Here is a 13,630-nt window from a genome sequence, read left to right as displayed (position 1 = left end):
AATTTAAATTTAAAATTGAGTCGACTCGATTTAATCATAAAATTTGTACGGTTTGAAATAATTTTAACTGAGATGATTTAACTTGCAAAATTATCACAAAAGTCAAACAACTCATCTAATTGGTCGGAAATTACCCACTTATTTTATTTGGAAATAATTTTTCCCTTAAATGATTGATTAATTATGGCCAAGAAAAGATTAAATAATTTAGTCTATGATATTCTTTTTGGGTTTCATAGGGTTTAGAGGACCCTAAGTTTAAGCATGTGCATTCCAAATAAATTTATTGGTTAATTTTAATAAATATCTTTATCCCTTGACACAGAAGGCATCATATGCAAAAAAAATTCTTTTTCCTTAATGAAAAAATAATAAAATATTATTACTTACATCACTTTTTATTTGACTTAAAACACAAGCAAAGAATGCTTAATAACCTTAAAAACACTATAGACAAAACTTAAGGATGGATTCAGATTTGTCAAATATATTCAACATTGCTGTGCTATATGTCTTATCTAACTTTAATTGCACAGCCTCTCAAATATATTCAACATTGCCCACCACTAGGGTTAGGATAACTTTTACTCCTTAAACTTTATAATTAGGTCCATTGTGATACTTATATTCTTTTTAGTTCACTTTGATATTCAATTTTGGTCCTTGTGTTTGATACATGTAAATGTACGCTTTGAGATTGTGTCCCATTATTACCTGAAAAATTTTAAAAATATTTTCTTTTTTAATTTTCAAGTGATGACAGGTACGATTGTTGAAGTGGACCGACTAGACATATTGGACCCGGCTTTGGACAAAAAGTTGAATTGGCTTTTCAGCGAACCGCTTGAAATCAATTGAATGGGCTAAAACTGAACTTATCAATTGAATCGTGAATTAGTAGTCTAACTAGTTCGAACATCAATTATGTTTAAAAACCTTGATAACATAGTATAATCTTAAAGTGTTGCACTGTCAAATCTATAAGAATCCAAGTTCAAGGAACTAATTACCAAGTTTAAATAGAAAAGTAAACCAAAAAAGTATAAATATCAAAGTGAAGTTCAGGGGCTAAACATTATATTAACCCTATATATATCATATATGGCTTATTGTTGCCGCCAGCTATGTCTCTCGTGTCGTGTGGAGAAGTGGTTCATATTCTAGTAATTCTCGACTTCCCTGTTAAACTATTTGGTTATTATTATTATTATTATTATTTTATGTGTTTGGTAAACTAGAAACACTAATGGTCAATTATTTTACAGTCGTTTCTTTTGATAATTTCGTACTTTTATCCTCATATATTCATTAACATGCGTACATGCATCTCTGATAAGTTTCCTCTACCAAATCCCCTTGAAAAACTATTCCTTTAAACTATTTTTCCTTTTTTTTTTTGAAGCATTTTTACTTGTGAAGCTTCCATTGATGGAGAAACAAAGAAGTTTCTCATTGAAATCCACTAGATTCTTAGTGTTTTCTTTCGCAATTTCTTCTTCTTTAATCTTCTTGGTTTTTTTATTTACTTGGGTCATCAAATCTAACCCTGCAATCCATCGAGAAACCCATTTTCAGTTCAATAAACCACTTTTTAATCATAAATCCATAACCATAGAGAGCTTAAGTAGGTTCAGTAGCAATGGTTCAGTACAGAGTGTAAACCATTCGACCCATTTTTTAAAACCTGAAAATGAATCTGGGTCTGTAAAATTTTCAGTTTTTAAGCAGATCCAGAGACAAGAAAGTGAAGGTGAAGTTGTAGAAGATGGTGATGGTGATGGTGAAATTGAGGATGTTGAAGAGGATACACCTGCACCTACAATGGAAGAAGACATTGAAGTTGATGATAAACTTGAGCTTCTAAAGGAACACAAAGAAGTGAAGATGACAAAAGTGAGTTCAGCTGATGAATTTAAAGCTCAAGGTGATGGGAAAATGGAGGAGAAGATGATGAATGGCTGTGATGTAACGAAGGGGAAGTGGGTTTACGATGAGAGCTATCCACTCTACACAAATGGATCATGTCCTTTCATTGATGAAGGTTTTAATTGTGGTACCAATGGAAGGCAAGATAGGGATTACATGAAGTGGAAATGGCAACCACAAGACTGTGATTTTCCTAGGTAAAAAGATTGATTTATTTACTTGATACTTTCTTGGATATTGTTGAAGGTGGATTACTTTAAGAGAAGTTTTGAATGTGTCGATTATTTAATAGCGTTCTGACCCCAACAATGGAAGATAAGGTATGCTGGCTTCGGTAGATCACGGAAGATAAAATTCCCACCAAAAAGATACCTGGCATTGTTGGGGTTTGGCCAATTATCCGGCATAAGATAGTTCGAAAACTTCTCCTAAAGGTGGATCTTCCTCAAAGAATCTAGCAATTGATGCAAGCAAAGACTGTTTTTTCTTCTTTTTTATGTAGGTTCAATGCTGCAAAAATGCTGGATTTGATCAGTGGGAAAAGACTGGTCTTTGTGGGGGATTCAATTAATAGAAACCAATGGGAATCCATGCTTTGTATGTTAATGTCAGCTGTAAAAGATCCTAAGAAGGTCTATGAAACTCATGGAAGAAGAATCACCAAAGAGAAAGGGAATTATAGCTTCAAATTTGTGGTAATTTAATTGATTGTTTAAAGTTCCATGAACTTGTTCATATGTGTGAAAATTTGAGGCATAGTTGAATTATTGAGGTTGTTTTTCTTTGCAGGATTACAAATGTACAATTGAATACTATGTTTCTCATTTTCTAGTTCATGAAAGCAAGGCGAGAATAAGGCAAAAACGGAGGCCGACTTTACGGATTGATGCCATCGATCACGGTTCTTCTAAATGGAAAGGAGCTGATGTTTTGGTCTTCAACACTGCACATTGGTGGTCTCATTTCAAAACAAAAGCCGGGTTAGTTCCATTATCGAACTGTGGTTCTTCCAGTCTTGTCATGTATGGTTTTCAATCTTGCATTGACTGTAAGCTAGGGAAGTTCAAACAAGGTTGTCTGAATGTTTAGTTCCCTTGTAAGAATTAGGATGACATCGTTGTGATAGTGAGCTAAACATTTATATATGCTTCTATTGGGTATTTTTTTTTTTTTATATTTTAGGATCAACTATTATCAAGAAGGGAACCAAGTACATCCCAAGCTTGATGTTTCCACAGCTTTTAGAAAAGCTTTGATGACATGGGCAGGATGGGTTGATAGACACATTAATCCGAGGAAAACCCGAGTTTTCTTTCGGAATTTGGCTCCGTCCCATTTCAGGTTTGCTGCTGTTCTACACTTTCCCTTTAACATCTTTGATTGGCCGACCTAAAACAAAGAAAATAACATCTACTTTTATCGGTTACAGGGGAGGACTATGGAATTCAGGCGGCCATTGTATGGAAGCTACTTGGCCTCTTAATGACACTTCAGGCATGGAATACCCTGAGAAGAACAGAATTGTGGAAGAGGTCATTTTGCAGATGAAAACTCCGGTAACGTTACTGAATGTAACCGGTTTATCTGCATATAGAATCGATGGTCATCCGTCGATATACGGGAAAAAAACAGGGACTCGTTACTCTTCCAACATTCAAGATTGTAGCCATTGGTGCCTTCCCGGTGTTCCAGATACATGGAATGAAATTTTGTTTTTCCATTTGCAATCCAAAGAAAACTCCAAGTATCACTCAAAAATTAGATTGTGATCTTTTTAACACATAATATTCTTTTAATTATTTTTACCTTGTAATGTTGTGAAATATCATGCAAAATGTAATATTTTAGGAGATAACTCTTCAAATGCGATTTGAGAATATTTAACTGAGGTTAATTTTTGTTGATTCCTCTTTGAAAAGGTATTAAGCCTTGCTTTGGTGATTTTACACTGCTCTCAACCTTTGGGTTTGGTCCTTTTAAAAGGTTAAACTATTTTTTTTTAAATAGAACGAATTGATCTTTTATCTTAGCAATGCAATTTAAAAAATTTACTTTACAGGTCTTTTTTAGAGCAAATTAATCCTTTTAACTATAAAAATCGAGATTTAATGATTGTACATATAATTGGCAACATTGTAAACAACTATTTTCATTATAGGTTTTTTTTTTTTTTTTTATCATATAAGCTCTTTATGATATAATGACTAAAATTATGCATAACTCTTTCCAAACTCTTAATTAGAAAAATAATGAGTTTCAGCGTACTTGAACACATGTCCTCTGGCAATAATGCTGATGCCAATTGTAAACATTTTAAAATGTTCATTTGTCATGTTGTAAAATAGTCGTGAAAAAAAAATTATTGTTTAAGCTTAATGACAAATTTAGTCACTAACATTTACATGTTTTGTCAAAATGACCTTAATTACATTTTTGAGTCTTTTTTGACTATCAAGCTTTGTTCTTTTTTTCAATTTGCTTTTTTCTAATAGATTTAATGAATAAATTCAATGTTTCAATCTTTTATAGGTTTGTTTATTGAAAAGTTTTTCTCTTGAGTTAATTTTTTAGATAATTATGTTTATTTTTTTAAATTAAGAGTTGTTTTTAAATTTAATGTATTATTTATTTTATTATTTTTCACATGTAATTATCTTATTAGATTACTAAGTAATATATTACATCTCATTAAAAATATCCCAGTATGAAATTCTATATCATCTCATTAGCTTTTTTAATGGTACTTTCATTAAATCTATTAGAAAACAAACTGAAAAAAAACAAACCAAATGTTGGTGGCCAAAAGAAACTCAAAAATACATTTAGAACTATTTTGACAAAATATACAAACCATGTCGAAACCGCTTTTTGAAAACAAAAATTTAGTTGTCGACTTTAAAAAACGAAACTGGAGTCGCCACCGATCCTTGATTAAGGTGTGATCGGCTCACCTTAAAAATGACTTTGGTCTACGAAATTTGAGAAAATGGGCTCGAGTCGATTCATACGAGGAAGGATTAGCACCCTCGTAACGCCCAAAATTGGTACCAAATTGATTTTTTTTAAAATGCCTTGGTGTCGAAAATTTGAAAAGATTTTAAAAGGAAACTTTTTATTTTATGAATGGATTAAAATAATAAGACAATTCTTATTTCAAAGAAATAAAACACCACACCCAGAAGTTAGGGCACAATGTTTTAAATCTTCAAAATACCGAATATTGCCTTTTGTTTTGAAAATTCTTATTTCGAGAAGAAAATGTCATGACCAGAGAAGTTAGGACCCAACATTTTGAATTCGAGAATAAGCTTTTATTTGAAATTTGTGGATTTATTGCAAAACAAATACTTGGCTTTCTAAATTCATCGAAAAATAATCGCAATCCAGTAAGTTAGGACACGATCTTTCACGAGAATCATGAATGCCAAATATTTTGGAATTTATAAAATAGGATGATTTAAATACTTTGAGAACCAAAATATGTGTTTTCTAAAAGGCGTGTTAAAAGGTTAATGTACAACATGAAACAAATACCTTAATTTAAAATATATATGTACATGTATTTACAAAATATATATACAGGCACAATTTACAAGTAAATTAAAAATATGAGTGTGCATGTATCTTTTCAAAAAAAACATATAAGTATACATGTGAGAGAAAAAGGAATGAAATATATAAACAAAAACCTTGTAATAATTTATAAAAAAGTATGTATTTATGTACATGAAAATCATGAAAATAAAATAAAGATAAAAATGTATATGTGTATATATTTACAAAATAAAAAAATGTATAAGTGTATGTATTGGTAAATCATGAAAATTCACAATCGTATATACTTAAATACATATATGTATGCAATATATAAAAAATAATAGAATATGTAAAATAATAAAATATTTATAATGATTTAAAAAAACGGATACATAAATATATTAAAACGTGCACATGTTATAAAACATATATGTATATATATATAAAGTATAAAGTTTGTGAAAGTTAGGGAATAAAAAAGAAAAAAAACATATGCATGAATATAAATAGGTCGACATGTACTATAAAAAGCGCATATATATGTTATAAAAGAGACAATGCGTGAATACTATATGTAAAAAAAATCATATATATATATATATTATATAAAAACCATGCGTATGAATGAATATAGAAATAATAATAGTAATAATAACAAACTAACATTAAACTTAATTAGTAAAACAAATATAAAGGACAAGATTGTAATCAAAATAGGAAGGAAGGACCGGAATGTAAATTCCCCACATGCTATAAAACGCATGTAATCAAGATGCAATGGTGTTGGTACGGGCGTCGTTCCTTCACTTTAAAACAAAACCAATGTTAACCCTAATGTCAACCACCATTCTAATTCCCCCAACAGACTAAACCTATGCCCACAACGCCACCCTCAACTCATCCATCACCCGTTATACTCCGATTTGAAGCCGAAAGTAGAGGGACTCCGACAATACAACATACAGATAAGGTTTTTTTTTTAAAAAAAATCTCTTCTTTTCTCTTAAATAAAATAATAGAAGCAGAAAATTATCAAAAGAAGAGGAAAAACTCTTTCACCTTCAATAAACTCTATTTTTTCTTTTCTTCGTATTTCCCTCCTTTCTTTACACCGATTTTGCTTCTTTTTTATTCTCTTTTTTCCCTCCTTTTGTTACAAAATATACTGGCTTTATATAGTCTGAAAACCTATTTGTTTTACACTATATTTTCGCTAATGGACTCTCTGAATCCGTGTTTGCAGGTGCGTGGAGAGTGGAGGCCAAACGCGTGAGGTGCAGCAGGAGGTCATATGGCTACCGGGCATGGGTCACTTGAGGCTTCTGGCAAGCGAGAGGCTCTAGGGTTTCTGCTTTCAATGTTTTTGGTGTATTGGACTTGAACGGCCCATTTTTGTTTTGTAAATGGTCTGGGCCAATTGGGCCTTATTACAGCTGTCGAGCCACAAAATTGATTATGTTTGTCTTTGTGTCAAAAATCAAAAGTTTTTAAATAATTCACGAGTTCCCTTCGCACACATTGATTTTTCATCATGGTGTTGGCAACTTTGCATTTGCATTTTGCATTTTACCTTTTAAGTGGGAGCGAGAAACTATCCTTCGTGAGGTTTTCACCTCCGTGCAGGGTAGTAGACCGCTTCCGGGATACATCCGTACGTATGTCTTCGTGAGATTTTCATCTCCGTGCAGCCATAGGGAAATGTATCCCCCTGAACTGAACTCGATCCATATGAGCCTATAATGGGTAAGGATCGAGGAATCTGCTGGTTCAGGTACCCCTGCCCTAGAAGCCGAACCGCATATAGTGAACCTTAGGAGCTTACCCTAGGTAGAATTACTCTAAACCTTAGTAGATACCTGACTAGGAGTTTTTATTATTTCTTGATTGTATTGGATTTAATGTTTATACCCGATACTAACCCGTTTTGTTTTGTTTTGGTTATGATTGCATTGCATTTGCATTGTAGAAAAGAGATGTTGATTCAAGTTTGATTACTAACTTAGAAAGCCTATCATAAGAAAACGGGTTTCTTGATAAAATGGAAAATAGTACGGCAGCCTGAATATATTCCGAGAAATACAAGAAGGGCGATGAAAGAATTCGTGACTTTACTTCGGGTCCCGAGGATTCAAGATGATTGTCTAAAAGCTTTTAACATTCCAAATTTCTTAAAGAAGCTAATGAGCATTGCGAGGATAGGCAGACAACGGATTGTGACCAGAATCAAGCAGAAGGAGCTAGCAGTGATATCCTTTGGAAGTTCGCGAGGTTTATCTTAACATCCGGATGAAAAAGGTGAAGATGTCTTTGCTTCGAGTATGAGGGCAAAGCCGTATATATATCCGCTTTATGTAAAGAAATTTGTCCTCTAGTAAGGTTTTCTAAATGGAATTGAATCAAAATCAACGTCTCTTTATGTATTCATTTCATGCATTCGCATTTCATTACATCATATGTATCAAAGATTATTCAAAGATCCTAATTAACTAAAATCATTGCTCAGTTAACCTGGAATCCAACCAACCAACCCAACACCGATACGGCACTCGAGCAAAGACAAAAGATATGGATCAGAGATTAGAGAAGCTCGAACAGTACTAGAAGGAGATGCAAGACCGACTTCAGCTACAAATGCAGGAGCGGTTAGACAAGATGAAACAAGAGATGTCTGAGAAGATGCGGGAATCTCAAGAGGATATAGTGGCAAAGCTAACCCGACTGATAACTAAGGGAGGTGACAAAGGAAAGGGCCCCATGGCAGATGTCGATGAGGGAAATGATGATGAACTTTTCTATCCTCCGTGTTTCACCCTCCACATGAGCGAACTCAAGTGAATACCAGCAAAATCTCATCACCATCATGCCTCAGCAATTTCGAGCTGGTGTTTCGAACCTCCAAACTGGGCCGAGTTTTAATCCCGAAAATAATCCTATTAACTCTGCCATTCCTGACTTGGATGAAGTGGCCGAGAAGGAAAGAATGAAGGAGGAGTTACCGAAACAGTTAGAGGAAAGGTGTAGGTGGCTCGCGGAGAAGTTCAAGGCGATGGAGGTCACTGAGAGTTATCGAGGCATTGACGCAAAAGAGCTGAGTTTAGTACCAGATTTAATACTTCCTCATAAGTTTAAGATGCCTGAATTTGAAAAGTACAACGGGACAAGCTGTCCAGAAGCTCACATCACCATGTTCTGCAGGCGAATGGCGGGATATGTTAACAACGACCAACTCTTCCTACATTGTTTCCAAGACAGCCTTGCAAGGGCAGCATCCAAATGGTACAATCAATTGAGTCGTGCCATAATTGGTTCATGGAGGGACTTGGCGCAAGCATTCATGAAACAATATAGTCATGTGATAGACATGGCTCCTGATAGAATCACCCTTCAGAATATGGAGAAGAAGCCGAGCGAAAGCTTTAGGCAGTATACACAGAGATGGAGGGAGGTCGCAGTCCAAATTCAACCACCACTCTTGGAAAAAGAAATGACCATGCTATTTATTAACACACTGAAGGTACCGTTCATTATGCATATGTTAGGGAGCGCTACAAAAAGCTTTTCTGACATAGTTATGAACGGTGAAATAGTCGAAAATGCTATAAGGAACGGGAAAATCGATGCAGAAGAGAGTAACAAGAGGTCAGTCTCAAGCAGAAGAGAAAATGATGTGAACAGTATGGGTTACTCTAAATCAGCTACAGTGAGTCAGCCAAGGAAGGTAGTTGGTAACCAACAAAATTCATCAAGGCAGGGTTCCAGCATGAAAACTAAGAAGTTCCAGTTTACACCAATCCCAGTACCGTATAGGGAACTGTATCAAAATTTGTTTGATACACATGTTGTTTCCCCTTTTCATGTGAAGCCTCTACAACCTCCGTATCCCAAATGGTATGATGCGAACGCACAATGTGAATACCACGCGGGAATTACGGGACACTCGATTGAGAATTGCACTGCCTTCAAGAAGCAAGTTGAAAGACTCATCGACATGGGTGTTGTCAAGTTCGGTGACTCATCAAGTGCAGAAAATCCATTACCCAATCATGATTGATAATGGAGGGAATGCAATGCTTTCTGGTCAGATATTCGCCTGGGAGGTGTTAAAAATAATGGGACTGCAGAGGAAACCCCTATGTTATTTAGAGTCTGTTAGAGTAATGTTCAGAACACACTTATTGCTTTTAACCTAGAAGCAATAAGAACTTCTTTGTGAAATGGGCTCATGTCTGAACATTATTATTTTAATGAAATACATTATCGCAATCATCTTTTTTCATTCTTTTGGATTTTTTCTACCAAACCATTCATTCATACATTCATATTATTCATACATTCTTTTGTATATTCTTGGATACCTACTATGGGTCCCCAGATATCAACGTCATGAGTGACGCTGCTACAGACTCAAAATTTCCTTTTGAGTGAGACATGTGTTTAGAGGGATCTCATGACTTTGAAGATGACATAGATTGTAGCTTATCTCCAGACTTGAGGAGGGTGATAGAATAAGAGAATAGACAGATCCTACATCACAATGAATTATCAGAAATTGTGAGCTTGGTGAAGATTGGGATTGACATGACCACAAAGACGAGGCGGGACCTTATAGAGCTACCGCAAGAATTCAATGATGTCTTCACATGGTCATACCCAGATATGCTCGGGTTAAGCACTAGCTTGTAATCTGAATAATAGCATGATGTCAGAAATGGGCAGTAGGTTCAACATCGATGCTATGAACGATGCGGTAAACTTTCTTTGCTGGGGCAATGTCCTCCTCTTTGGCTTATCATAGCTTTACTCATTGAAGTCGAATTGTCATTTCTCTACATTTTATCCTAAGAGGAAGACCCGAAGGTTCGTCCCAAAGAATTTCACAAGAGGGAACTAGTGTTGAAAAAGATCCTTCCTATACAAAAGGATTTTAGAGGAAGATAGAGGCCAAATTAGAAAGGTTCATATGTTATAAAGAAAGTCTTTTCTGGAGAAGCTTTGATCTTGAGTGAGATGGATGGTAAAAATTTACAAAGTCCTGTAAACTCAGATTCAGTCAGGAAATACTCTGCTTAAAAAAGGTGGGACCAAGGTGAAAGCCTACAAAGGGTGCTTTGAGTAAAAAAAAAAGACCAAGGTGAAACCCTACAAAGGGAGCCTTGAGTAAAAAAAAATGGAGAGGCTAAGGTGAAAACTCGCAAAGGGCGCCTTAGACCAAAGGGGATTTGAGTTGAAAACCCGAAAAGGGCGGCTCAAATATTAATCAGAATGGGGCATGAAGTAATCAGAGTAGCTCAAATACTGATCAGAATGGGATATACAGTGGTCTTGCTATACCAGAATCAGCAAGAAAGGGTATGCGACATCTTGGGGCATCGATAGAGTATGGTAGATCTCCTAAACACATGTCAAACCCAGAAAGGTCTTCAGCAAGTTTGTACAGAGAAGTTCAAGCTACGATATCTGGGGCACCTAATCCTTATACCATTTTTGTTATTCTTGGAACACTTCATTCATTTCCAAGATACACATTTCTTTGTCATTTATCTTTATTATCTTTGACAACTTATTCATTTCAAGCTATGCTCAGAACCAACTCTATTCTTATCCATAATCTTTTTTGCAAGCATGTTGCATTAAAATAATGATTAATGGACTAATAAAACTTTCACAAGGGAAGTTTTGCATACTACTCTAGAAGTCTCTGAATAATATGTGAACCTCAAACAGGACTATTGTTTAGAACGCACCAGGTTGGAAATCTGATAAAGAATAGTCTAAATTAAAGACTATCCCTTTGAATTTTCTTGTTTAAATTGAATAAAATGGCAAGATGTCATGTTGGTGACAAAGCTTCAATGAACAAGCAACCAATGATCACCGAATAATAAGAGGAAGTTGTTCTTGGAGAAGATTTCTTCATTTGTGCATGAGCATTTGGTACAACACCCTGGGAATGGTGTAAGGGACCAAAGAGTTTCATATCCTGTATCCTTGAATTGTGATAGTAGAGGATTGAGAAAAGACCAAATCTTTTTACTCTTGGGTTACAACGGGAGAAAGATGGTATAAATTTTGCATCCCAATGGATCAAACTTGGAGGTTTACAGTGGGGGGCAATCTGGTCAAGTGTTTCTTTCGAGACGCCAGCTAAGCAAGAGGGTGCTATAGCACATTAGCGATGAAACTTTAAATAAACTTTGAGTAATGATAACCTAAGTGAAAATGAGGGATCATTCTCGAAAAAATGACATTCTGCATTCATTCAAATGTCATTCATACACGCCTAGTTAGGAGCATTTGATTCATTTGATCATGACATCCTAATCATTAGGCATAGTTAGGTTCATAAAATAAATCATACAGGTCACGTTCCCCAGAGAACAGATCAGTGAAAATATAAAGCCTTATCTCCCTGAACAACAGTGGAGCAGGTTGAAAAGCAGCAGGTCCTGTCTTCCTATATTGGTAGCGAAGTGGATTGAATATACAGATCTTGTCTTCCCATACTGGTGGCGAAGCAGATCGAAGGAATACAGATCTTGTCTTCATGTACTGGCGTGAAGTAGATCGAATATACAGATCTCGCCTTCCCATACTAGTGGCGAAGCAGATCGAAAAAAAATAGATATTGTCTTCATGTATTGGCGTGAAGTAGATCAAAGATATCAGATCTTGTCTCCCCATACTGGTGGTGGAGTAGATCGAAGAAAACAGATCTTATCTTCATGTATTGGCGTGAAGTAGATCGAAGATACCAGATATTGTCTCCCCATACTGGTGGTGGAGTAGATCGAAGAAAGCAGATCTTGTCTTCCCATACTGGTGGCGAAGTAGATCGAAGAAAGCAAATCTTATCTTTATGTATTGACATAAAGCAGATTGAATAAAACAGATCTTGTCTTCATGTATTGACGTAAAGTAGATTGAAGAAAGCAAATCTTGTCTTCCCATACTGGTGGTGAAGTAGATCGAATATACAAGTCTTATCTCCCTGAAGTTGCAGTGGAGCAGACAGAAGCAACCAATCCTGTCTCCTTGAAGTTGCAATGGAGTGGATTAAATCCGCAGATCTCATCTCTCTGAAGTTGCAGTAGAGTAGATCACGTCAGATTTATCTTTGAGTTGTAGCAGAATAAGTTGAGGTTATAAGTCTTATCTCCCTGAAGTTGTAGTGGAGTAGATTAAAGATGGCAAATTTTGTTCTTTTGAGAAGCTACGACGTATGAATTCTATCTCTCTGACATTACAGTGGAGTGGATTAAAGCACTAGCTCCTATACTTATGAAGATGTAGTAGGAAGCAATGAAGCTATTTGAAGTCATTTTGCACTGAAGAAATCAAGGCTCGGTAGGACCAGGAACAATTGGGTCTTTAGTCTTTGCTCTATTCCCGTTGCACGACAATGAGCAAAGAGGGGCAGCTGTAATAAGGCCCAATTGGCCCAGACCATTTACAAAACAAAAATGGGCCGTTCAAGCCCAATACACCAAAAACATTGAAAGCAGAAACCCTAGAGCCTCTCGCTTCAAATACCATAAGCCTCAAAGACCCATGCCAGTAGCCGCAACGACCTCCTGCAGCCTCCGCACGTTTCGGCCTCCACTCTCCACGCACCTACAAACACGGATTCAGAGAGTCCATTAGCGAAAATATAGTGTAAAACAAATAGGTTTTCAGACTATATAAAGCCGTATATTTTGTAACAAAAGGAGGGAAAAAAGAGAATAAAAAAGAAGCAAAATCGGTGTAAAGAAAGGAGGGAAATACGAAGAAAAGAAAAAATAGAGTTTATTGAAGGTGAAAGAGTTTTTCCTCTTCTTTTGATAATTTTCTGCTTCTGTTATTTTATTTAAGAGAAAAGAAGAGATTTTTTTTAAAAAAAAAACCTTACCTGTATGTTGTATTGTCGGAGTCCCTCTACTTTCGGCTTCAAATCGGAGTATAACGGGTGATGGATGAGTTGAGGGTGGCGTTGTGGGCATAGGTTTAGTCTGTTGGGGGAATTAGAATGGTGGTTGACATTAGGGTTAACATTGGTTTTGTTTTAAAGTGAAGGAACGACGCCGTACCAACACCATTGCATCTTGATTCTGTGCGTTTTATAGCATGTGGGGGGAATTTACATTCCCGGTCCTTCCTTCCTATTTTGATTACAATCTTGTCCTTTATA

At 35.6% G+C, this 13,630-nt stretch overlaps 1 protein-coding gene across 1 annotated transcript; it reads left to right on the top strand.

The window, feature by feature from the left end:
* Window positions 1-1,171: 1,171 nt before the first annotated feature.
* Window positions 1,172-3,830, top strand: LOC105764062 (protein trichome birefringence-like 6). The gene is made up of 5 exons (XM_052624674.1): window positions 1,172-2,123; window positions 2,429-2,621; window positions 2,716-2,906; window positions 3,109-3,267; window positions 3,356-3,830. Exons 1-5 carry the CDS (start codon window positions 1,429-1,431, stop codon window positions 3,693-3,695), a joined length of 1,578 nt encoding a protein of 525 aa, XP_052480634.1. The 5' UTR covers window positions 1,172-1,428; the 3' UTR covers window positions 3,696-3,830.
* The last annotated feature ends 9,800 nt before the right edge of the window (window positions 3,831-13,630 follow it).

Source organism: Gossypium raimondii, chromosome 12, assembly GCF_025698545.1.
Source record: "Gossypium raimondii isolate GPD5lz chromosome 12, ASM2569854v1, whole genome shotgun sequence".
NCBI classification, from domain to species: Eukaryota; Viridiplantae; Streptophyta; class Magnoliopsida; order Malvales; family Malvaceae; genus Gossypium; species Gossypium raimondii.
This window is presented reverse-complemented; position numbering and strand designations above follow the sequence as displayed.